General features: G+C 36.2%; 1 protein-coding gene across 4 annotated transcripts in view; it reads left to right on the forward strand.

Moving 5' to 3' along the window:
* Positions 1-27,024, forward strand: part of ZBBX (zinc finger B-box domain containing) — a 123,857-nt gene that overhangs the window by 78,376 nt on the left and 18,457 nt on the right. For 3 of the 4 annotated variants that reach the window (XM_080655202.1, XM_080655205.1, XM_080655204.1), the window contains 7 exons: positions 366-475; positions 835-935; positions 9,373-9,452; positions 12,175-12,314; positions 16,962-17,269; positions 21,166-21,319; positions 22,151-22,267. In XM_080655202.1, coding sequence (XP_080511328.1) covers positions 366-475; positions 835-935; positions 9,373-9,452; positions 12,175-12,314; positions 16,962-17,269; positions 21,166-21,319; positions 22,151-22,267 — 1,010 coding nt within the window. The remainder of the gene's footprint in view (positions 1-365; positions 476-834; positions 936-9,372; positions 9,453-12,174; positions 12,315-16,961; positions 17,270-21,165; positions 21,320-22,150; positions 22,268-27,024) is intronic. The other variant, XM_080655203.1, reaches the window with a different exon arrangement.

The raw sequence follows: 27,024 nt of genomic DNA on the forward strand, positions 1-27,024 counted from the left end.
AAGCTGTGGAAAACAACACACATTCATAAATTAGCTTTTTAAATAGGGTGGTATGTTTAATGGGCTTCATGTGGCTTCTGCAAGAACACTGACTTCTATCATAACTTTACTGTTCATCCTAAACAAAAAACAGTGGGATATGCGATGTAAAAATCTTACGTGCTGTTAATTTGATTTACAAAATTATTTTAGTGGATTAAGATTCTGTTACGCAATCATATTTTTCTTCCATGAATTAGAGGTACAGCTATGATTTCATTATTAATTTTGTAGACTCACTCCTTTGTGAAATAAATCAAGATCTTGTCAGGGAAGTTTTAGATAATGTATTTTAGTCTTTTAATTGCTTCCTTCTTGTTTTGTAGAACTCCACAGGAGCAACTTCAAAATATGCCACCAGATAAATTCATACCTCAGTGTACAACCACTAGTGAGGCACAGTGTTCCCAGAGTGAAAGTGATGAAGATAATGATGGTTAGTTCAGTCTTGATTAGACATTTTCAAATTTATTATTTCAAATTATATACCCTAAGCATTAATCAGTATCTGCTTAATCAGCATTTACTCTATGATTCTCAACTGGACCATGTACCCTTTATCTCATGATCAAAATGCATACTTTCTTCCATTTTTTAGATTCACTTTCATTTAAAAATTGAATATTAAGAAAACGTATATTTTACTTGAACTAGGAAAATTGACAGCATTTATATATTTGTGTGGACATACAGGAGAACATTATCCTTTTATTTTTGGCTATGTTATTTGAAGATAGGAAATTATCAGGTAAAGTATATGCTTTGATGATATTATTTTCCAATCTTATTCCCTAGTTGAGGAGACCAAAGTAAAATGCCCAGCTCTTTTTCTGCCAGTGGAAGAATTAAGAACAGAGAGACCTGAAACATCTGTAAAAATAGTTGAACTGGATGATGTGAGTGCTTAATGACCAGTTTATTTAACAAACAGGAAAGTCATAACATATAGTTACAACTACATATTATTTTCAATAAGAATCTTTTATAATTCAACACAGTTTAATAGGAAATTTATAAGTGTTTGAATTTAAACATGCTGATAGTAATACTACTGTATTATTTTAGTGTTGACAATAAATTTCTGAATTGATAAAGTATCATTTTTTTGGAAGCATGTGGTATGGAAGATGAAAAGACATTTTATTTTTTAACTTATAGACATGTAGTTTACTGTTTGCTTTATTTAGTTCTTTTTTTTTTTTAGCAGATTGGCAAAAATTTTATTTTATTTTATTTTTTTTTTTATTATTTTTTTTATTAAGGTATTATATGTGTACATATCTTACCATTGCCCCCCCCACCCCACCCATACATGCCTCACCCCCCAATGTTTTGCATCCGTTGGTTACTCTTATATACATGCATATAAGTCCTTCAGTTGATCTCTTATTTCCCCCACCTCTCCCTAACCTTACTGCTGTAATTTGACAGTCTGTTTGATGCTTTACTGCCTCTGTATCTATCTTTTTGTTCATCAGTTTATAATGTTTTTCATTATCCCCAAATGAGTGAGATCATGTGGTATTTTTCTTTCATTGACTGGCTTATTTCACTTAGCATAATGTTCTCTAATTCCATCCAGGTGCCTACAAATGGTAGTAATTCCTTCTTTTTTATGGCAGCATAGTATTCCATTGTGTAGATGTACCATAGTTTTCTGATCCAGTCATCTGCTGACGGGCACTTAGGCTGTTTCCAAATCTTAGCTATGGTAAATTGTGCTGCTATGAACATAGGGGTGCATATATCCTTTCTGATTGGTGTTTCTGGTTTCTTAGGATATATTCCTAGAAGTGGGATTACTGGGTCAAATGGGAGTAAAATTTTCAGTTTTTTGAGGAAACTCCATACTGTTCTCCACAGTGGCTGCACCAGTCTGCATTCCCACCAGCAGTGCACGAGGGTTCCTTTTTCTCCGCATCCTCGCCAACACTTGTCGTTTGTTGATTTGTTGATGATAGCCATTCTGACAGGTGTGAGATGGTATCGCATTGTCGTTTTGATTTGCATCTCTCGGATAATTAGTGACTTTGAGCATGTTTTCATGTGTCTCTTGGCCCTCCTTCTGTCTTCTTTCGAAAAGATTCTATTTAGGTCTGTTGCCCATTTTTTTATTGGATCATTTATCTTCCTTTTATTAAGTTGTATAAGCTGCCTGTAGATGTTGGAGATTAAACCTTTATCAGTGATAACATTTGCAAATATGTTCTCCCATACAGTGGGGTTTCTTGTTGTTTTGTTGATGGTTTCTTTTGCTGTGAAAAAGCTTTTTATTTTGATGTAGTCCCATTTGTTTATTTTCTCTTTGGCTTCCATTGCCCTAGGGGCAGTATCAGTGAAAAAGTTCTTTTGGCATATGTCTGAGATTTTGCTGCCTGTGGATTCCTCCAGTATTTTCATGGTTTCCCATCTTATATTTAAGTCCTGTACCCATTTTGAGTTTATTTTTGTGTATGGTGTAAGTTGGTGGTCTAGTTTCATTTTTTGCATGTATCTGTCCAATTTTCCCAACACCATTTATTAAAGAGACTGTCTTGACTCCATTGTATGCTCATGCCTCCTTTGTCAAATATTAAATGCGCATATTGGTTTGGGTCGATATCTGGATTCTCTATTCTGTTCCATTGATCTATATGTCTGTTCTTGTGCCAGTACCAGGCTGTTTTGAGGACAGTGGTTTTGTAATACAGCTTGAAATCTGGTATTGAGATCCCTCCTACTTTATTCTTCTTTCTCAGGATTGCTGTGGCTATTCGGGGTCTTTTTTTATTCCAGATGAATTTTTGGGGAGTTCTTTCTAGGTCTGTGAAATACGCCGTTGGTATTTTAATGGGGAGTGCATTGAATCTATAGATTGCTTTGGGTAGTATGGACATTTTAATGATGTTGATTCTACCAATCCATGAACATGGTATGTTCTTCCATCTGTTTACATCTTCCTCTATCTCTTTTTTCAGTGTCCTGTAGTTTTCCGCATATAGGTCTTTTACCTCCTTGGTTAGGTTTATTCCTAAGTATCTTAATTTCTTTGGTGCGATGGAAAATGGGATTGCTTTTTTAGTCTCTCTTTCTGTAAGTTCACTGTTGGTGTATAGAAATGCCATAGATTTCTTGGTGTTAATTTTGTATCCTGCTACATTGCCAAATTCATTTATTAAGTCTATTAGTTTTTTGATGGAGTCTTTCGGGTTTTTTATGTACAATATCATGTCATCTGCAAATAAGGACAGCTTTACTTCCTCTTTTCCAATTTGGATGCCTTTTATTTCTTCTTCTTGTCTAATTGCAGTGGCTAATACTTCCAGTACTATGTCAAACAGGAGTGGTGAGAGTGGGCATCCCTGTCTTGTTCCTGTTCTTAGGGGAAATGGTTTTAGTTTTTGCCCATTGAGTATGATGTTAGCTGTGGGTTTATCATATATAGCTTTTATGATGTTGAGGTATGATCCTTCTATTCCCACCTTGTTGAGAGTTTTTATCAAGAAAGGGTGTTGGATTTTGTCAAATGCTTTTTCTGCATCAATTGATATGACTATGTGATTTTTATCTCTCAATTTGTTTATGTGATGTATCACATTTATTGATTTGCGGATATTGAACCATCCTTGCATTCCTGGGATAAACCCTACTTGGTCATGGTGTATGATCTTTCTGATGTACTGCTGGATCCTATTTGCTAGAATTTTGTTGATGATTTTGGCATCTACATTCATGAAGGATATTGGCCTGTAATTCTCCTTCATTGTGTTGTCTTTATCTGGTTTTGGTATTAGGGTGATGCTGGCTTCATAGAAGGAGCTTGGAAGTGTTCCTTCCTCTTGAATTTTTTGGAATAGTCTGAGGAGGATAGGTTTTAGTTCTTCCTTGAATGTTTGGTAGAACTCTCCTGTGAAGCCGTCTGGCCCCGGGCTTTTGTTTGCCGGAAGCTCTTTGATGACTGCTTCAATTTCTTCCATAGTTACTGGCATGTTGAGGTGTTTAGATTCTTCCTGATTGAGTTTTGGAAGGTTATATTTTTCTAGGAATATGTCCATTTCCTCCAGGTTGTCCAGTTTGTTGGAATAGAGTTGTTCGTAGTATTTTTTAACAATCCTTTGTATTTCTGTGGGATCTGTTGTTATTTCACCTCTTTCATTTCTGATCTTGTTTATTTGGGTCCTCTCTCTTTGCTTCTTGGTGAGCCTGGCTAGAGGTTCATCAATCTTGTTTATCCTTTCAAAGAACCAGCTCTTGGTTTTGTTGATCTTTTGTATTGTTTCTTTGGTCTCTATGTCGTTTATCTGTGCTCTGATCTTTATTATTTCCTTCCTTCTGCTTACACTGGGCTTTTCTTGTTGCTCTTTTTCTAACTCTTTGAGTTGTTGGGTTAGGTAATTTATTACCCCTGTTTCTTGTTTTTTGCAGTAGGCTTGTAGAGCTATGAACTTCCCTCTCAAGACTGCTTTCGCTGTGTCCCATAGATTTTGGATTGTAGTGTTTTCATTGTCATTTGTTGTCATGATGTTTTTTATTTCTCTTTGATCTCTCTGGTAACCCAGTCATGGTTTAATAGCATGCTGTTTAGTCTCCATGTGTTTGATTTCTTTGGGTTGTTTTTATTGTAGTTGATTTCCAGTTTTATGCCACTGTGGTCTGAGAAGATGCTTGATATGATTTCTATCTTCTTGAATTTGAAGAGACTTTGCCTATGTCCCAACATATGGTCTATCTTTGAAAATGACCCATGTGCACTTGAGAAGAATGTATATTCTGTGGCTTTGGGGTGAAATGTTCTGAAGATGTCAATTAATTCCATCTGGTCTAGTGAGTCATTTAGGATTGATGTTTCTTTGCTGATGTTTTGTTTAGAGGATTTGTCCAATGGTGATAGTGGGGTATTAAAGTCTCCTACTATGATTGTATTGCTGTCAATCTCTCCCTTGATATCCTCCAGGAGTTTTTTTATGTATTTGGGTGCTCCTGTATTGGGTGCATATATGTTTACCAGAGTTATTTCTTCTTGTTGGATTGCTCCCTTTAGTATTATGAAATGGCCTTCCTTATCTCTTGTTATGTCCTTCAGTTTGAGATCTAATTTGTCAGAAATAAGTATTGCTACCCCAGCTTTTTTTTCAGTTCCATTTGCCTGGAAAACCTTTTTCCATCCCTTCACCCTCAGTCTGTGTGCGTCTTTTTTTCTGAGGTGGGTTTCTTGTAGACAGCAGATATATGGGTCGTGTTTTCTTATCCAGTCCGTTACCCTATGTCTTTTGATTGGGGCATTTAATCCATTTACATTTAAAGTTATTATTGATAGGTACTTATTTGTCGCCATTCCTATTCTTTAACCCTGTGTTACTTCTTCGCTTCCTGTTTCTTTCTTTCTTTCTTTCTTTCTTTCTTTCTTTCTTTCTTTTTTTTTTTTTTTTTACAGCAGACCCTTTAGCATTTCTTGCATTGCTGGTTTGGTGATAATAAATTCCCTTAGTCCTTTTTTGTCTGTGAAGCTCCTGATTTCACCTTCAATTTTGATTGACAGCCTTGCTGGGTACAGTATTCTTGGATTCAGCCCCTTCCTTTGCATGACTTTGTATATTTCATTCCATTCCCTTCTGGCCTGATGAGTTTCTGTTGAGAAATCAGTTGCTAGTCTGATGGGGGTTCCTTTGTATGTAACTTTCTGTCTCTCTCTTGCTGCTTTTAAGATTCTTACTTTGTCGTTGGTGTTTGCCAATTTAATTATAATGTGCCTTGGCGTCGGTCTTTTGGGGTTCATTTTGCTTGGGACTCTGTGAGCTTCTTGGATTTGTGTGGGTTTTTTCTTCCCTATATCAGGGAAATTTTCTGTCATTATTTCTTCAAAGAGGTTTTCTATTCCTTGCTCAGCTTCCTTTCCTTCTGGAACCCCTATTATGCGGATGTTGTTTTGTTTCGTGTTGTCCCAAAGTTCCCTTAGACTCTCCTCCTGCCTTTTAATTTTTTTTTCTAGAAGTTGCTCTACTTGGGTATTTTTTTCCATCTTGTCTTCTAGCTCACTGATGCGGTCCTCTGCTTCTTCTATTCTACTCTTGATGCTTTCTATTGAGTTCTTTACAGCAGCGATGTCATTTTTCATTTCTTCTTGGTTCTTCTTCATTTCCTCTTGGTTCTTGCTCATATTGTCGAATTTGTCTTCCATTCTTTTCAGCCACCTTATGACCATTTCTCTGAATTCTTTTTCTGGAAGGTTGCTTGCCTCCATTTCGTTTACTTCCTTTTCTGGTGATGCCTGCTTTTCTTTCATATGCGGGCTGCTTCTTTGTCTCCCCATGGTCTCTCTTCTCTGGGTGTCTGGTTATGTAGTTCTCTCTCTCCTGGGTTGATTTAAAGGCACAAACTACAGCACTACGAGGTACAATTCACAAGGCACTGAACAGGAATGTATTCACGATATTAATAACCTCCAATATAGGTGACCACCAGAGAAAGGCAAATTAGGTGATAGGAGAGAAAGAAGAAGAGGGAAAAAAAAGAAAGAAAAAAAGAAAAAAGGAGTGTGAAAATGAAATTGGGAAAAGGGAAAGTAAAGAAAAAAAAAGTAAGAGAGACAAGAAAGTGACTAAGAGAGAAAGGGGAACAGACTATATATATTGGGGATAAAACTCCAATAGAACAGTCACTAATCCCAGCAAATGCCAGCAACAAGTGCTTGGGGATTAGTACAAACTACAACACCAACTAATATGGAGTGAGGTAAGGGAAAGCTGAAGCACAAAACAAACAAAAAAATAAACAAAAGAAGAATAAGCAGAACAATCTCACAAAAAAGCATAAAAATTCGATATAATCTACATTCAAGCAAACAACAACAAAAGGACAGAGAGAAGGACAAGTTTCTGGATAGCTCAGACAGCGAACGGAGAGGTGTATGTGGACTTGGAGCAGGGGATTGGAGATTAGATATGTAAGTAGGGTGAAATTTTAACAAGGGGTAAACAGAAAGAATAGGGAAAATCTAAAGCAGTAAAAGGGTAAGATAAACAGGACACTGAAAAGGGGGAGGTTAGGAAGAGAGTGATGGCCTAAAGGTAGAGTTGAGATAGAGTAAAACGATGCTAAAGGAAAGATAAAAATAGAATGTAGATCCCTAATCCCAAAATAAAATGAAGAGAAAATAAAATGACACTTAAAAAAAAAAAAAGATAAAATAGCAGTAGTAATAATACGGATTGAAAATAAAAATGTAATAATTAAAAAGGTAAAATCAAGTGATGAAAAAAGAAAAAAAAGTTTCTTGATTAAAAGATGCAAAAAATGAAAATAAAAAAAATAAAAAAATAAAAAAATAAAAGGTAAAAATAAGATGTGAAGTAGTGAAGGTCATTCACTTCCTCTGTTTTTCTGTTTGGCACGCCTGTTTCTCAGTCCAGACAGTATTGCAGTTCCCTGCGATCCACTGCTCTTCAGTGTTGTAAGCCAGTCCTGATTTTAAGCAGGCGGTGTGTCTTAATTTCTCGTATTCCTTTATTTTTGATTACACAAGAGTCAATTTGTGATTCAGCCCCTGGGTGGCAGTGTTTCTGGATTGACTTCCGGGTCTATCTATGGCCTCTCTAGGCAGTGTTAGAGCCTTCTTTCCCTGTGGCACTCACTACCGGTTTGTGGGAGTGGGCTGCCTCAGAGCTGACTCTCCGATGGTCACTCCCTGCTCCGATCCCCAGGTTCCAGAAAAACAACTTTCCCCTGCAGTCTCCCAGGGTGTCCCCAACTGGGTGATCCTATGTATTGTGCTTAGTAATCAGAAGCAAGAATTTCAAGAGGAAAAAGCCCAGTTGTGTGAACTCCGGGACTGCGCGTAAGCCCAGGCACCCAGGGAACACAGGGGCTGCGCGTAAGTCTGGACTGCCTGAAATTCTTAGGGTGTCCCTGCACTTCAGATCAAAATGGGTTGCTTTTTAGAGTGCCCTTCTCTTAGCAGCTCTGAGGACCCCTTTCCACAATCACAGATCACGCCAGCCCCTACAGCCACGGATTTTTCTAGGCACAGACTTCCTTGGTCCTCCAGCTCCCGCAAAATGCGCGTTCCTCTCTCCCGCCGGGACCAGAGACCTCACCTTATCCCAGGCGAAATCTGACCTTTCCGTGGTGGAGTGTAGAGCTCCTCTGAACCCGTGTGTTTGCGCCAATTGGGGAGCGTTGTTCTGGGGCTCGCAGTCGTTCCTTGGGTGCCGCAGTTGTGGATTCTCAGGCTTCCGATAAGCTCTACTTTCCGGATCAAGATGGCGCGGACTCCGCGTCCAAGCCCGCAGCTCCGGGAGGGGACCCAGCCGCAGTTGGTGCTGCCAGGTCAGGGGAAACCCGTTTAGCAGTCCCCCACCTCCTTCTGGAATTCAGCTGTCTCCCAACCAGCCAACAAACACTCCTTGTGCGACCCTCAGCTGTTCTTTCTTTCTGCTCCGGGACAAGGCTTGGAACACGTCTGTCTATTCCGCCACCATTATTCCCAGTCCTATTTAGTTCTTTATGTTATCAGGCTTTTAAACAAAGATTAGTGTGGTATTTATTTAATAAAATCTGTATACAGTTAGTTTTTTAAATGTCATTTAATATTGTTTTCTATTTAAAGGAAAAATATTGTGACGATGTAAGGGGTTTAGTGCATAATAATTTGAATACAGACCTCTAGAAGACAACATGTAGAACCAGCTAAAGCTAGAGCCAGTCAGAGCGAGAGCTCTGGGCTGAAAGTCTAAATTATGCAAACCGTATATTTCTGACTTTCTAATCAAGTAGCTGAATATAGCACTTATTCTCAATATTTATATTACTGTGATTGTGAAAGAAAAATACTAGAATGTCGGAAGTACTTCTTTAAATTCTACTTTTTTCTTTAGGTTAATAGCCTCTGCTGTGTGTGTGTGTGTATGTGTGTGTGTGTGCACGTGTGTGTGCACGCACATGCACCTAGCAACATTTTTATTTATCCTCTAGATAAATTTAAGCTATTGAACAAATAAATATGCGCACACACACATACACACACATGTTACTAAATTCTTCATGCATACAATAAGCTTATGCCATAGAACTAACCTACTTGGCACTTAGTAGTTACAGTGTAACATATGAGTTGGTATTTTTGTTTCTGGGTGTGACAGTCATGATAAAATGACTGACAAAGCAAGTGCCCTCAGCAAATATCTTTTGAATATGTTGGGTTCTTCTAGAAACTCATGTTCTATGACATTTAGTCAGAAAATTCATGACATTATTAGTGAAAGAAAATTCTCTAAATATCACCTACAAGTTAGCTGGTTAACATATAATGATCCATTTATTGAACATACTAATATTATGCAACATGCATTTAATAAGACTTATGAAGAAGAATTTGAAGAACGAGGAAAGATTGTGCCTTACAAAGTCGAATTAGCTGATGCAGTTAGTCAACAAAGGTAAGGTCTTTCTAATTCACTTTTGATGCTATTAAAAAAACCACCAAAATATCAACTCTTTATTTAAATCAGACATACATAATGTAAAAAACAAGTAAAACCATGATTAAATTCATGTACAATATTGCTAATATTAGTCAACATTCAATAATTAGAAAAGTGTCCATAATGATATATTTATACTCATCTAATATCTGGACTATTTAATAGATGCTTCTGAATTTAGGAATTACTGTTATTTGAAATGACTGACCAAGGCCAATTTATTTTATATGAGCTTTGTTCTTTTCTTCAAAGATAACTCTGGATTTTCCTCACTTCAGTTTGCTATGAACCATAAGTAAAAACAGGTATATTAATAATTAGTTTGAGAGAAAAAAAGAACTCCCAAACTATGGATTACATCCTAGATAGATTTCATTGTGTGATAAATTAAGTATAATGGTTCACTTTGCAACTTTTTTTGGTAGAATTTGTCATTTCAAATGAAAAATAATATCTAGCTGTATTTTTTGTTATTGTTAATCTTTATCCTAGGATATTTTCCTATTGATTTTTAGAAAGAGTGGAAGGGAGGGGGAGATATATATAGTAAGAAACATTAATGTGAGAGAGACACATTGATTGGTTGCCACCCAGGGCCAGGGTTCGAGCCTGCAACCCAGGTACATGCCCTTCACCGGAATTGAACCCAGGACTCTTCAGTCTGCAGGCTGATGCTCTATCCACTGAGCAGAATTGGCTAGGGCTCTAGCTCTATTTGTTAATAATAATAAATTTTACTACAAGTCCGCTTCACTTTAGCTAGGATTTCAAGGTGTTTTGACTACAAAGTATTAAATTGGTTAAACAGCAGAATGAAGTTTCTATCAAGTAACCCTTCTGCCAATTATTTGTTTATACGTTCAGATCAACTTAGGCCCTCGTCAGCATTTAGGAATAGCAATGGGCCTCTGTGATGCACTTGGATGTGCAAAGCCCCATGTTTGGACACAGAGACCCAGATGTCTAGTAGCACATGTACTTTTGCCATTTGACATTTTGACAGAAGGCAGTAGACAACCTCTGGCCAGTAGATAAGAGGTTTATATCCACTAATATATCCCCAGGGAAAGAATGCTATTTCTGCTCTTTAATTTGATTATTTTATATACTAGAGGCCCGGTGCATGAAATTTGTGGATGGGGTGGGGGGTGTGTCCCTCAGCCCAGCCTGCACCCTCTCCAATCTGGAACTCTCGAGGGATGTCCAACTGCCCGTTTAGGGTGGGATCGGGCCTAAATGGGCGGTCGGACATCCCTCTCACAATCCAGGACTGCTGGCTCCCAACCGTTTGCCTGCTTGACTGCCTGATTGCCCCTAACTGCTTCTGCCTGCCAGCCTGATCACCCCCTAACCACTCTCCTGCCAGCCTGGTCTCCCCTAACTGCTCTCCCCTGCTGGCCAGGTTGCCCCCAACTGCCCTCCCCTGCAGGTCTGGTCACCCCTAACTGTCCTCCCCTGATGATCTGGTCCCCCCCAACTGCCCTCCCCTGCAGGCCTGGTCCCCTGCAACTGCCCTCCCCTGCTGTCCTGGTCATCCCTAATTGCCCTCCCCTGCTGGCTTGGTCACCCCTAACTGCTCTCCCCTGCAGGCCTAGTCACCCCCAACTGCCTTCCCCTGCAGGCCTGATTCCCTCCAACTGCCCTCCCCTGCAGGCCTGGTCCCCCCCAACTGCCTTCTCTTGCCAGCCATCTTGTAGTGGCCATCTAGTGTCCACATGGGGGCGGCCATATTGTGTGTTGGAGTGATGGTCAATTTGCATATTACCTCTTTATTAGATAGAATGTTACCACAAATCTTTGCTTTGACCCCCCTGTATGATATTAGAGAAGACACAAAAAGTTACTGATCATTGTTTGGCAAAAGTTTTGCATCTTGGGTTTGGAGGTGCCCATAGAGCTTCTTACTTTCTTAGAAAAATCATAAAGAATCATAGGTGATTCAAGAGGATCTTTTTGATTAAGCATAATGCATGTGTTTTTACAATGGTACTATATAGAACTTACATAAATATCAGGTGTTATTAAATACATTATTCAATGCATTGAAAATGTTATTTAAATTGTAACTATGCTTATATATATAGTAATCATAATTAAAAATGAAACAAATACCACATATGGTATTTTAACTCTTACAGTTCATTTATGAACAACTAAAAGTTTATTTAAGTATAAAACCTTGATTTGATGGAAGGAGAATTGACCTGGGTGGTGAACTAATCATTTAATATACAGATGATGTATTATAGAATTGTATATCTGAAACCTATATAATTTTATTAACCAATGCCATCCCAATAAATTCAATTAGTTAAAAAAACACACCTTGATTTCATCACATTTTAATGAGCTTAAGAGATTAACTCTCCATCTTTTGAAGAAAGAATATAAGGAACCACATTTATTTCAGAATATTTTAAAAAAGAAACTTTCAATTAAAATTTTGTAGTAAAACCAGTGTTGGTCCAGTTGCCTATTTCTTTTAATTCCATAATACGACTTAGTTACTTGTAGTTTAGCATGTGTTCACAGCAAGGCTGAAACAAACATTAAATCAATGTGAATACCCCTATTTCTTTAAGGTTTTATTATATTTGTTTTAATAAATTTGGAATTTTTATTTTTTTAATATTATTTCTTTCAATGCTATTCTTTTGCTTTTCCATAAACATGGAAGTTGCACATTTTATGAGTATCAGAATACTTTTCTGTATAAAAGTGATATCCATCAGCATCATGTTTTCACCAAGGGAAAAACAGACCTCTTACATCTTCTTCTAAGCAACAGCCCTTCTTATTGTGAAGATAACTCAAAAGGTAACTTTTTTTCTTTGTTCATTACTACTATTAACAATAAATGTTGGTAATTTAATAGAACCGATTGGTAGTTCAGTATGCTCAAGCTTTGACTCTTTTGCTGTTTATTTTAACCCCAGAAATTTTAGTTCTCAGAAGAAATTTGATTGAAAGTATATCCACATGGGAGCTTAGGACTTTTACAGAGCTCCAAATCTAGTCCAGAGGGTATTTTTTTGACCTAACTGTAGCATAGTGTTCCAGTTACCTGTGTGAAAATGCTGAATATGAATGTTCACTAAGTGTTACTTTAAAGATACTTAATTTATTTAAATAAGCTTTATTTCTTATTTTTTTAAAAGATATATTTCTTTATTGATTTCAGAGAGGAAGGGAGAGGGAGAGAAACATCAATGATGAGAATCATTGATCGGCTGCCTCCTGCGCGCCCCCTACTGGGGATTGAGCCCGCAACCCAGGCATGTGCCCTTGGCTGGAATTGAACCTGGGACCCCTCAGGACTGACGCAGGCCAACGCTCTATCCACTGAGCCAAACTGGCCAGGGCTAGGCTTTATTTTTTAGAGCAGTTTTAGGTTTGCAGCAAAACTGAACAGGAAGTGCAGAGTTTCCATATACCCTCTGTCACCACAAACTCATAACTTCTCCCACTATTAACATCTCAAACCAGAATAGTACATTCTCAGTGAACAACCATAGATGGACACATTGTTACCACCCCAAATCCATAGTTTATGTTAGGGTTCACTCTTGGTTGTACCTTCTGTGGATTTGGACAAATGTATAATGACATGTGTCCAGTATTATATTTTATACAAAATAGTTTTACTGCTCTGAAAATCTCTGTGCTCTGATTTCTTATATCTCCCTTCTTTCTAACCCCTGGGTACCACTTATCTTGTTGCTGTTTCCATATTTGCCTTTTCTAGAATGTCATAGAACTGAAATCGTATAGTATGCAGTCTTTTCAAATTGGCTTCTTTCAGTTAGTATTATGCATTTAAAGGTGCCTCTATGTTTTTACATGGCTTGATAGCTCATTTCTTTTCAGTGCTGAAATTTCATTGTCTGAATGTACCACAGTTTATTTATACATTCACTTACTGAAAAATAGCTTGATCACTTCCATGTTTTGGCAATTATGAATAAAGTTTTTATATATATCTATGTGTGGGTTTTTGTTTGGACCTACATTTTCAGCTCATTTGGGTAATACCCAAGGGGTTTGATTGTTGGATCCCATGTTAAGTGTACATTTAGTTTTGTAAGAAATCACCAAACTGTCTTTCAAAGTGGCTGTACCATTTTGCATTCCCAAACGCAATGAATGACAGTTCCTGTTCTCCACATCCTCATCAGCATTTGGTGTTGCCAGTGTTTCAAATTTTTGCCATTCTAATAATTGTGTAGTGGTATTTCATTATTGTCTTTATTTTTAATTTTCTAATGGCTTATGATGTTGAACATCTTTTCATCAACACTGATTTTCCATCAATGTATCCTCTTTGATGAAGTCTGCTAAGGTTTTAGGCCCATTTTTTCAGTTGGGTTTCACATTTTCTTAAGAGTTCTTTTGTTATTTTAGATAACAGTACTTTACTAGATACATATTTTACAGATATTTTCTCCAAGTCTGTGGCTTGTCTTCTTACTCTCCTGGTAGTGTCTTTCACAGAACAGACATTTTTAATTTTAATCAAGTCCAGCTTATCAATTATTTCTTTCAGGGAATCTGCTTGGTATTGTGTTTGAAGAAGTCATCATGATACCCAACCTACATTTTCTCCAATGTTCTAGGACACTCATTAGTCAAACAGAGCCAAATATCAACAGTACAACGATTGAAATTTCTTTTGAGAGCTGAAAACCAACTTCTGCACATGGGCCACGAAGTTTCAATTGCACTGTACGTGCGCGCCCGCACGTGGTATTTTGTGGAAGAGCCACACTCAAGGGGCCAAAGAGCCGCATGTGGTTCACGAGCCGCAGTTTGCTGACCACTGTTCTAGGAGTTTTATGATTTTGCGTTTTACATTTAGGTCTATCACTCATTCTGAGTAAATTTTTGTGAAGGGGGTGTAAGGTCTGTGTTCACATTAACTTTTGGGGCATGCAGCGGTCTAGTTGTTCCAGCCCTGTTTGTTGAAAAAGCAGTCTTTTCTCCATTGTATTTCTTTGCTCTTTTGTCAAATATCAGCTGACTATATTTGTGTGGGTCTATTTATGGATTCTCTATTCTGTTCCATTGATCAATTTTTTATACTTTTGCTAATACCACATTGTCTTTATTGTATAGTTGTATCATAATTATTGAAGTTGGATAGAGTTAGTTTTCTCACTTTGTTCTACTCCTTCAATATTGTGTTGCTTATGCTGAGTCTTTTGCCTCACAGTATAAATTTTAGAATCATTTTATCAATACCCACACAATAATTTGCTGATATTTTGATTGGGATTTCATGGTGTCTATAGATCAAGTTGGGAAGAACTGACATCTTGATGATATTGAAGCTTCCTATCCATGAACACGGGCTATATATTTATTTAGTCTTTGAGTTCTTTAATCAGAGATTTCTAGTTTTACTCATATAGATCTGTACATGGTTTGTTAGATTTATACCTAAGTATTTCATTTTTGTTTGCTAATGTAAATGCTATTATGTTAATTTCAAATTTTACTTGTTTCTATTGGTACATAGAAAAGTGATTGACTTGTACATTTAGTTTGTATCCTGCAGTCTTGCAATAACTAGTTACAGGAGGTGTTTTTTTTTTAAATTCTTTTGGACATTGTGGATAATCATATTATCTTTGAACAATATCAAATTCATTTCTTCCTAATCTGCATTTCTTTTATTTCCTTTCCTTGTTTTACTGGGTAGCTAGGTTTTGCAGTTCAATGTTGAAAAAGGAGTGGTAGGAGGATAAAACCTAGCCTTCTTTCTCATCTTATGAGGCAAGCTTTTAGTTTCTCATCATTAAGTATGATGTGAACTATAGTTTTGGTGAGTGTGTGTGCATTTGTGTGTTTTTTTGTAGTCTTTATCATATTGAGAATTTCCCTTTATTCCTGGTTTGCTGAGAGTTTTTATCATAAGTGGGTGTTGGATTTTGTCATGTTTTCTGCATATATTGACATGATCCTTTGATTTTTCTTCTTTAACCTATTGATGTGATAAAATAAATTAATTTATGAATATTGAACCAAGATATCTAATTTTTATGACTTAACAGGGCATCCAATGAATGGAGTAAATTAAATCATACCTGTACATTGTTTATCACATTTTAAACATTAATAAATTGACGTTTTGTATCATTTTCAACAACAAAAGATCCTAATAATGAAATTTTGCCACCTTAAGTGAAAATCGTAGAGATTAATTGCAGACATTTGCATATAACAAATGGCATGTGTTTCTACTGGAAAAAAAAATCAGATAACTTCTATTTAAGTGTAGAAGGAAAATACAGCATTATTGTGGAAGTTTCATTAAATTGAATAGCCTTTATAAAGTTTTTCTTATAAAAGCATTTCTATGACATACAAGTTATTGCATTGCTCATAGTATTTGTGCAATTTGAGGTGATAGTTGTTGGATGTGAAAGTTCTAAGGAAATACTACGTGTAATAGCCGAGCTATATCAACATTTGATTGCAACAAGTCCTTTGGGCTGCAAGGCAGAATTTACATCACTGGACATTATTTTAGTCATAGCCTCTACTGTTTTGCACAGTATATTTATAGAGATAAGCTATTTATATTAGAAAGATAATAAGGGATAATCAAATGAAGCTGTATTCATTCTGGAAAATATATGTAAAATGAAAGCAATGTGGTGCAAAATTGTTAAATGATTTTAATTCTTCAGAAAATCTAGACCAATGTTCACAACTCGAGCTGCACATTACAATCACCTGGAGAACTTGGTAGAGGAAAATAAACCAACAGTGCTTGAGTCCCACTCCCAGTGTTTGATTCAGTTGTTTTGGGGTCAGGCCCACACACTGACAATTTTAAAGAGCACCTTCAGATGAATCCATTTTGCAACCAGGTTGAAACCAATGATCTAAACCAAGTGATATGTTAAAAGCAGACATGATGAGGTGGTGACTCATAAAATCTTGCTCATTTTGTAGCTTTCCAGAAGCAGGTGTCCCAGCTTAAACATTTTCTATGCCTCTAACTGCTGCTCATTTATCTGGCAGATTTCTTTTTGCCTTCTCCTCATCACTAGCATGCTATGGAAAAGAGGTGAAATGTGGAAATAAGATTCCCTCCGCATTATTTCTCATAAATTGCTGTTGTAAAACTAGAGTGGGAGAGGAGGTAGGCAAGTGGGAATTGAACCAAAGGCTGAATAAAATTTGCATCAATTTCAAGATTTCATTACAAAATAAAATCTTGCCTCACTCCATTAGTCTCTAGCTCATTAAGGTTTGAATGCCTAAGTAAATCATGATTATCATTTAGGAACAAAAACAGCATAATAGTATTTTAACACGGAGAACTCAGTAAAGAAATGTTGATAAAATAGGGTTTATTGATACAGGTTTACATCACAGAACATATGCTTTATGAACAGATTAATCAATTTATTTGTTTAAATTTATTTAATCTTTATAAATGTGTGTTTTTGACAACAGGAACTTCAAATAAAAAATTTGGCAACAATGTGGATCCTGATGTTTATTCTCCTGCTGTTGAAAAATTAGGGGAAAGCAGCTTTTCTGAAAGATATTTCAAAGAGAAAAGTATAATCAATATGGAATGTAATCAAACGCTGGATATTTCCTGCATATCATTTGCAAACAAGGATTCTTTTCCAAAGGTAGATTTAGAAACACCTTCCATTAAGGAGAAATTGTCTCAAGACATCAAAGAATCCTTGGAATTTAGCAACTTTCTGGAGAGGCCAAACTTTGAAGATTCAAAAACTACAGAGTCACCACTGGTAAATTTCTATTATGTTTGTTATATTAAAATTTTAATAGGAAACATCGTAAGAAAATTTTATACTCACACAATACATTCTTAAATTTTTTCTCCAATTGAAGTTAAAATGTACTACCATATATTATCACGAGGTAGTTGAAGATTGAGTTATATGGGAAAGAATGTTAATGACTTACAGGACAAATCTAATATGGTAAATGCCATGATAATAAATGTCTTCTATAACAAATAAAACTTTAAGATCTATCTCATGCACCATATTTATAGTGCTGTTACCTTTCTAAATGAAATTTGTTGTTATGAATATTTTAGTATAATAAATCCATTCTAGATTTTTACTGTATAGTCACTGGTTAAAATGAAATAAAGGCATATATGTAGATAGAGTCAGTTTTTGTGCCTTAATGTAAGTATAGGAGTTAAAGGTACCTGTCAGGAACATGGTTAATAAAGAAATAGGGGTGAAGTTTGTTTCTTCTTAGGAAAAATGGTAAAGTAGCTATTGGCAATAATTATTGCATTACTACCAAATTTTAAAACTATATTTAAATCTCTGTTCTACATACTAAAAATGTTAAGTAATAGTGATAATTAATAATAAACTCTTGGGAAATTGAGCAAGATAAATGTTAAATTCTTTGGAAATGGGTAAGTCCAACATTTAACAACCCTTTAGAGTCATTTGAAATGAATCTTTATGGTGCCTAAACTGAAGGTGGTACCAAAAAATCGGACTGAATATTGAGCTGCTGCTACTTCTGTTTGGAGATTGGATTTCTGTGCCCACTTTGTGGCTGATCTTGTACCTTTTTAAAGTGGCAAAGTGGAACTGAGACCTCTGCAAACCTTAGATCCCCTAAAAGTCTGCTCAGTCTCTGAAGGACTTTGCCAGGAGACATATTCTCTCCCCTCTTCCAATGAAGAAAACAATTGATCATAGATTGAATTTGTACAAACAGAACAGACAAGAACTCTAATTGACCCGTTTCCACAGGGCACCGTGAAGAAGGCTGGTGACACCTGCACATGTGGTGTGCTGTGTTAGAGGAGAGGAATCCTGAGCAAAGAAACCCGATTCTTTTACAGTGGGCATAGGCCTGGCTGACCTTTGGCCTAGCAGGAGACATCATCTCCTGTTAAAATAAATAAAATAGAACTATTTTTATTAACATGGATACATCTAAAAAATATGATGTAAAAATTGAAATGTAAAAGGGTACAGAGTTTGATAGCACTTTTGGAAACATTTACAATATGTAACATTTTATGGATACACTCAAATCTAATATTAAAAATGTAATTAGAATAGAGAATGTCAATTTCAATGAAATAGTGCAATTAATTTATAAAGATTAATATATATTGTGATATAGAAATTTCTTATATGTAGAATCTAGTGAATAAAATAAACTGATGGACAAAATAGAAACAGAGGCATGAGTACATGGACCAGACTGACAGCTGTCAGAGGCGATGGGGAGTAAAGGGACTGGATGAAAGAAGGTGAAGGGAATTAGCCAAAGAACATATAGGCATAACCCATAGACACAGACAACAGCCAAAGGGAAGGGGGGTGGCCTGGGAGGAGGTGGGCACAGAGGGTCATATATAATAATGTCAATAATAAAATGAAGTAAAATAAAATATAATTTAGTTATATTACCATTATATCTCAATAAAGCTGGAAAAATAAAAAAAATAAATCTGAAGCAAATCTTTACTGATATTAAATTGTGTGATCAAGCTGAATCATGTGTTGTACTTATCTGTATATTTAAAGCATTTCATAATTAAAATTTAAATGTTAAAAAAGCTACTAATTATATTTTGATCCTTTATGATACTACTAGAGTCCCGGTGCACAAAATTTGTGCCCTCGGCGGGGGGGTGGTCCCTCAGCCCAGCCTGCACCCTCTCACAGTTCAGGAGCCCTTGGGGGATGTCCAGCTGATGGCTTAGGACAGTGGGCCTAAGTCGTCAGTTGGATATCCTTAGCTCTCCCGCCACCACCACTGCGCTTGCCAGCTGTGAGCCCAGTTTCTGGCTGACCGGTGCTTCCCCCGTGGGAGTGCACTGATCACCAGGGGGCAGCTCCTGCGTTGAGCGTCTTCACCCTAGTGGTCAGTGCATGTCATAGCAACTGGTCGTTCTGCCTTTTGGTCAATTTGCATATTAGCCTTTTATTATATAGGATTGTAAAAGAAAAAAGTGTTAAATGATTACATCATAGAGAACAGTGGTTTATAATCTAACTACAGGAAATGTTTTTTATGCTCCTCCTGTCCTGGTAAAAGCCATTCCCTGAGCAGAAATTACTTGGACATTTGTTGTGCTCTGGTGGAAAATTCAAGAGTGAGCAATAGGGGCAATTTTTAGTAGTGGCATTACTTTACTTTGTAATTGACTGTATGGCAGTTCATTTTGCACTTCAGTTTTTAAAATTGAGTTATTCATAAAGGTGAGCGCACCTAAGAAATTAAGTACTAAATTGTAGAGCAGCAACAGTGAGATAAAGTCAGGTGCCAGGAAGAATGTGGTCTAGTCAGGGGCTCTTGGTCTGGTTCTGAAACAACCAAGTTAACTTTGTGAGTTTGGGAAGAACAAACTCACTTTCATTGTTCTGTCGACCAAGGCTTTTAAAAAACTTTCCAGGTTTGTAATTGTCTAATCCAAATATGAACTCCACTACGGCTGAAGGGGTTCTGTAAATTGGTTTCAGTGTCTGGGGGAACCAGTGAAGATATGAGTAGAGTGAAGTTGGACTTATCTTTGAATGATGATTTATTGGTCACTACTTGGTTTTGTACATTTTAGCATTTATATGATTTATACATTTTAATCAAGTTATAATAATTTCTTTTGTGTTGATTATCAGCTTGAACAGACCACATTAGGACATTCATTAGATCCATTAGGGAACTTTTAAATACTGATAGCCACTCTGATATATTGTAAGCCCATCTGGAGCTCTCACTTCAAATCTCTAATCTGTTTCCTACTAGACTCATGTACTTTAAAAATATATATATATATTTATTTTTATTTATTTATTTTTTTTTTTTGCAGAAAGGAAGGGAGAGAGATAGAGAATAAGAAACATCAATGAGAGAGAATCATTGATCAGCTGCCTCCTGAACACCCCCGACTGGGGATGTGCCCACAACCAAGGTCCATGTCCTTGACCGGAATCGAACCTGGGACCCTTCAGTCAGCAGGCCGACGCTCTATCCACTGAGCCAAACCGATTAGGGCTCATGTACTTTTTAATCTCTTTTGTACTCTTCCTTAGGATGCAAGCATATAAAAAAATGAGTTCATAGGGTGATAGAGTAAGTCTAGGCATCAAATGAGAGAGACTTATATTCAAAACCTAGGTCTGCTACTTTTGAGCTATATAAACTCAAATTTCATAGCTTGTTCCTGCCTCAGTTTCCTAATTGCTTCATGATGAATATTTTGTTAGCTTGGACTTTGTCTATGATCATGGTCTGATCAGATTTATTCCCTTTGACATTTCATCTTTGAAATAATATTATGTATAGAAAAAGATACTAGCTAAAAAAGCACAGCATATGAGAGAGATTCTGTTTTCCAAATAATGTGTGTGCAATGACATTGGTGGGAAAATAAAGGAAAGAAAGGAGAAAGGAAAATTTTGTTTCATGAACTTCTGTACTCCTTAGTTTGATGGCAACTTTCAGATAATTACTGTAATTGTGGCTTTTACATTTCTCAAAACTTATTATATATAAATGGTATTATTTATGTCTCCTTACTAGAAATTAAACTTGAGGAGGGTAGAATCCATGCCAAGAACATAGTAGCTACTCAATGAATAAATGTGCTGCTTTGTGTTGATGAGATAAATAAATTTGTTGAATATTTTTTTCCTAGTTGTTACAAGAAATAGCCCTCAGAAATAAGCCTATTACTGAAAAATATCAAGGACTTGAAAGATTCTTTGTTTCTGATAAAAACGAAAGACTCAACTCACTGCCTTCTCCTAGTTTAGAACGCAGATCTTCCGGTACCAAGGTAACAATTGCAGGTAAATTCAGACATGAAATCAGTTGGCCTGTTGACCAACCTAATAATTTTCTGACACATTTTTTAAAGCAGTCCATCCTCATCTTAGGAAATATCAGGCAATTCTGTTCAACGAATACAATCATTATATTCTTCTCTAGCTGAAATTATTTGTCCCGTGTGAGTTGCCACATATTTATATTGAAGACTGCTATCAGAATGAGAGATAACACGACTATTATGAGACTAGGGAGAGATTATTTTTAGAATTTAGCAATGTGTCCCTTAATAAACTATGAAATATAAATCTTTTGAATCAGTTTATTAACTGGCAAGTGTTATATGATGATTCTTAAATGTCAACTTAAAGGAAAATCCCAAAATCTCAGGATCTGTGCGATTTCTGAGACATATCTATAATTTCCTTTTAAAACTAGATTTTGATTTCACATGGTTCTTAGGATTCCTCTGTATTCAAATGTGTTTATTTACATACAAACAATTTTGCTTTATGTAATATTGTTAAATACTTCTTAAAATATTTGTTTCTATTCAAACACGTGTATAATATCTTTGCAATATACAGTTTATTTTTTTCCTCTTTATTAAGCTATGTGAATCTAATGGTTTTTATTGTGTAATTATGAGATTTTGTCTTTCATAATATAAACCAAACCATTATAAATGTTCCATCTTTAACTAAATATTATCCAGTAGGATAATATAGTTTTATTAACCAATGTCACCCCAATAAATTCAATACTAATAACAAATAAAAATAAAAAGAAATAAAGCAACAACATGATTTTTCCTCCTTTACAATGTATATAATTGTACCATTTTTCTATTTAAGGAGACAGAGACTGGATCCCAGACCAGAGCATAAGTGCATGTCCTAACAGTGCAGTCGCCTTGGGTACTGCGCAGAGTGGCCAGAACCCATCATCAGGTAGAACACGGCAAAAGATGGGTGAGATGGACTGTACATACTGGACAGTGACATATTGGTGATTCACTCTGTCGATTAGTTTGTCTTTAGCAGTTTACTAGCCACCTGAAAATTAATTTTTGCAGTGTTATAATTTAAACTTAGTCATTTTAACTAACTGTCCTATACTTTTCTCCCCAAACCAAAAAAACCTAGAGTAGTCATTATTCCTGTCAAAAACACACACATACAAACAAACTGAGTTGCAACCTTAGTTATTTTCTGTAGCAATATATTGGAGCATAATGTTTTAAAAATGTAGCTCAGGATATGGTGTATACTTTGAACAGTCCTTACCTACTCAGTTTCATTACACTCTGAGGAAAACTGTATTTATACTAGGTTTTGTGTACTTCTCCACTTGGCTTATATGATGGTCAGATATAGCCATTTACGTAATGAATGGCTTAGGCTAAGATCACTGCTGAGATGCCTCCATTCTAAACCTAATGCTGAGGGTGTTAACGCTGGGCTCTTGATTTAGTTCATTTACTCCATTCTCTAACCAAAATAATTGCCAGATTTTCTTTTGACATGTTGAATGTTTGTTGCAATATTTTTGTAGTGAGTATATGCAGAGAATTTTGACATTATTCCAATCAATAGTATTATTAGTTAATTTTTGTTACCCAATAATGCCTGCTAAAGTAAGTTTATGCTGAATTTTATATGAATTTGTAGTATATGACTGATGAATTAAGGCAATTCAACACAGATGTGTTGACTGTGTTGGCACTGTGCTGGACTAGGGGATAAAGCATGCATCAGCAATGTTCCCTGAACAATTTAGGAGACACATTTGAAAAAGGGGCTTTTTGCCTTTGCCTGAAAGCCATCTTAAAACCAGAAATTTAATTACATATAATTTGTACAGATATGTAAGATTTATATGTCCCTATTGCCCTAAATCCTATGATTAAAGCTCCTTGGCTAGATTAGATATTTTCCATATACATTTATGTTATGAAACTGTCAGACATGAGATATTTTGAGTGCAAAAATCATCCATTTATGACAAATGTTTTTTGGCTCTATTGTTAGGTACCCATACTCATATCAGAATCTAGATCATCTTAAAAAATTCTGGTTGCTTCCTTCTGAGTCAGTCAAAGGAAATGTTTTAAGTCATGGTATATTGATGAATTCAAACTCACATGCAGCATGCTCTGAGAAACTTGTTACTAAGACAAATCTTCATACATAATTACCCAAATGCCTTTAAATATCCATTTGGAATGGTCAGTTGAAATCAATAATTTACTATTGAAACATCTTTGAGAGCACCAACTTCAGGCCAGGACTACCAGACACAGGTGATATGAAATAGCCCTCCTTCCCGTGGCCCCAGAGCTGAGTCTAGCATAGAGGTTCTCAAATGTCAGTGAGAGCAGAGTCATGGGGGAGACCTATTGTAATACAACTCTCCTCACCTCACCGCTCGTGATTCTGATTCATTCAGGCTGAAATAAGCTCCAGAAATTTGCATTTATTTTATCGACAACTCTATGTTATACTAATATAGTTGTCCAAAATCATATATTGAGAAAACTGCTATATAGATATGTAAGCATCAATTACATCATCTATAAGTTTTATAAAAAGACTGTGAGTGACATACTTTTGGGGATTGAAATGTAATTAATAATAGTTATAATAGAGGTAGGTACCTATGCAGTCTTTTAGGAGTGGCGATGATAAAAATAATTGTTTTGCCACTGAAAAGTGTAGATATGCAAGGTATTTGAGACTAAATGACATTTCAATCAAAGCTTGAAGAATTCATAAGATTCACCAGTGAGGAGCATAGAGAAATGGCTTCATGGAGACAAAAAATGGCTTTATCAGTGGCCTTCTGTAAAACAAAATTTTCCTGGCTATGCCATAACTTGTGGAAATCTTGCATTCTGAACTGATGCCAATATATATAAAGGAATTCCTATTTCTGTAGGAGTTTTTTTTTTTTTTAGATTTGTGAATGTAAAACATGGTAGTTATGAAACATATGTGTGTTTACCAGCAAGTCCACTGATTCTACCCACCTTCTCTTAAAACCTACTCCCAAGTCCTCCCCCAACCCACCTTTCTGTCTCTGTAAATGGCACCATCATCCAAACATTGCTAAGTCTGAGCCCAGAGAATCATCTTGACTTTCTTACTCATCACATCCTATTTATCTGTAGATTCTGCTGTTTTCAGCTCTAAAATTGACCTCAAATCTAACCACTTCTATCTGCTCCAGATGAACACAAGCCAGTTGTTCATCACCTCTTACTTGTCTCCCCAAAATTCACTTTTGCCTCTTCATAAAGCTATGATTAATTTCCATCAAATTCTACTACAGAGTCAATGAATGAATTATTCATATTTGTTGTCATAAAATTATTTATAATTTATAGGGAGTAGATCATATTTCCCATAAATTTAAGCCATAGATTGTATCATGTCAGTCTTCTGCTTAAAAACATCCCATATACTCTTAGAGAAGACAGAGAAAAAAATCATATTCCTTACTGTGCATCACATAACAGCACTTGTGTTGGCCCTGCCCATCTTTTCTAACTGCAGCTTCTCCCACATTTCAGCCCCATTGGCTTTCTTTCTTTTCTTAGACAAGCCACACTTTCACCTTATGTCTTAGCTTTAAAATGTGCTCTTCCCTCTGACCCAGGTTGCTCTGAAGCCTTCATCTCCATCTTCATATCCTCATTCATATGATTGATTCTTTTCCATTATTCAGTCTCAGCCCAGAGGCTGCCTCCTTAGAGAGAGGCCTTCTCAGAACACCCCATCTATTTAATGCTGGTCTCTTGAGTCCCTTAGTCACATTTACCTTTCTTTTTTTTAAATATATTTTATTGATTTTTACAGAGAGGAAGGGAGAGGGCTAGAGAGTTAGAAACATTGATGAGAGAGAAACATCGATAAGCTGCCTCCTGCACACCCCCTACTGGGGATGTGCCTGCAACCAAGGTACATGCCCTTGACTAGAATCGAACCTGAGACCCTTCAGTCCATAGGCCGACGCTCTATCCACTGAGCCAAACCAATCAGGACACATTTACCTTTCTTTATCTTTCTCATAGAACCTACCACTAAATGAAATTATTTTCATTTACTTGTATATTTTCTGCTGATCCCATCCATAGTGGGAAAAAAGCAAGAACCTAGCCTGTCCCGTTCATTGGTGCATCTTCAGTGATGGAACAGGCCCTGGGTCATTGTAAGCACTTAGGCAGTGCTTCTGAATGAGGGAAGCTGGAGAGCAGGACTGTGTGTTAGTCTGGAGTGCAACTTGAGGGTGGGGCAATGTCTGATTCACTTATGAATAATCTGGATTCTGACACAGTGCCTAGCAGTTTTAGGATTTGACACATGATTTTGTTATTGAATTGGATAGGGTGTGAATTTATAAATTCTCAGAGTTGGAAGGGATTTAAGACATTATTCTGTCCAACTCCTTAATTTTACTGGCAAGATATGAATTTTCATGTCCTTGGTCAGAGCTGATTTCTAATTCTGGGAGACGAGACAGGTTCTTGCTTCCCAGTTTAGCATTTTTCCACTAAACCATGCTGCTGAATAAAATTTCCATATGTGTTTCAAGAACTGTTGGAAAATACATTTCTATGTTTTATGTATAAATTGTCAGTAATTTACACAGTTGAGCAAGAATATCAATAGACAATAATGTTTTGCAACCTTTGTTCAAGAATGAAATAGTGGGTCTTATGATCAGAATAGAAATTGTTATTGAAACACTGTGGAAAATCCATGTTGCCCTGATTATGCTTCATCAATTTTAATGTCTAATTAGAATAGCAACCATGACTATTGTTCTTATTCATTGAGTGATTCATATTTTCATATTCCTATCGCCATTCTTGTGCTCATTAATATAACCCAAAGGCACCCTTCAATTTTATCTTACCAATATTTGGCATGGTCTCATTAGTAATCATAGAGCATATATTCTTTAGCTAATACCAAGGACAATTTCATATGTTATATTTAGAGTCTAACTGTGGTCAGTGTTAATCTATAATTTCCCAATATTACATTACCAGTGATGGCACAAATTACTCCTAAAGTAATTTCTTATATTTATAATCTACCAACTGGACTGTAAAAAAGTATGGAATGATCCCTGCAACAGTGGCATTTTTCATTAATGCCAGCCTTAACTGTGTCTCAAATCTTAACCCTACCAATAACATTAATAAGCTTATGCAATAAACATGAAAGAGAATGACATACCCACCTACATGAATAAAATAAATGACTAAAGTCGAGGACCAAATTAGAGCATCTTCTGTCTCTGCATGTTGGTTACTCTAAATTGCACTTTGAATGTATTTTCATTAAGAAAGACAGTCTGTCTCCTTGCTGAGTGCTAAGCATAAGTCTGATTCATTTCTGGTATACTTTTATTATTTTTTTTCTCAATTGGGATCAATTACCCTCAAGTATTGTGGCAACCAAATGTTGTTATGAGTTCAGCAAGTATTTGTACTCTCCTGAGTTTTCTGAAGGACATCTATGTTATGTCAAAATGTTCTCACCTTGTATCTATACGTGTTGGCAGAAGTCCAGTTCTTGCTAATAAATCTTTTGTTTGTTTTATTTTCATAAGAATTCTAAACCCCTTTAAATTTTAGTTGACTGAAACCTAGCACATTACAGATAGATGGGTGTGGTTTTCTCCATAGACTCAGAACTTTTGATTTAGATAGGTGAATTGT

This window comes from Plecotus auritus (genome assembly GCF_963455305.1).
Source record: "Plecotus auritus genome assembly, chromosome: 2".
Classification (NCBI taxonomy): Eukaryota; Metazoa; Chordata; class Mammalia; order Chiroptera; family Vespertilionidae; genus Plecotus; species Plecotus auritus.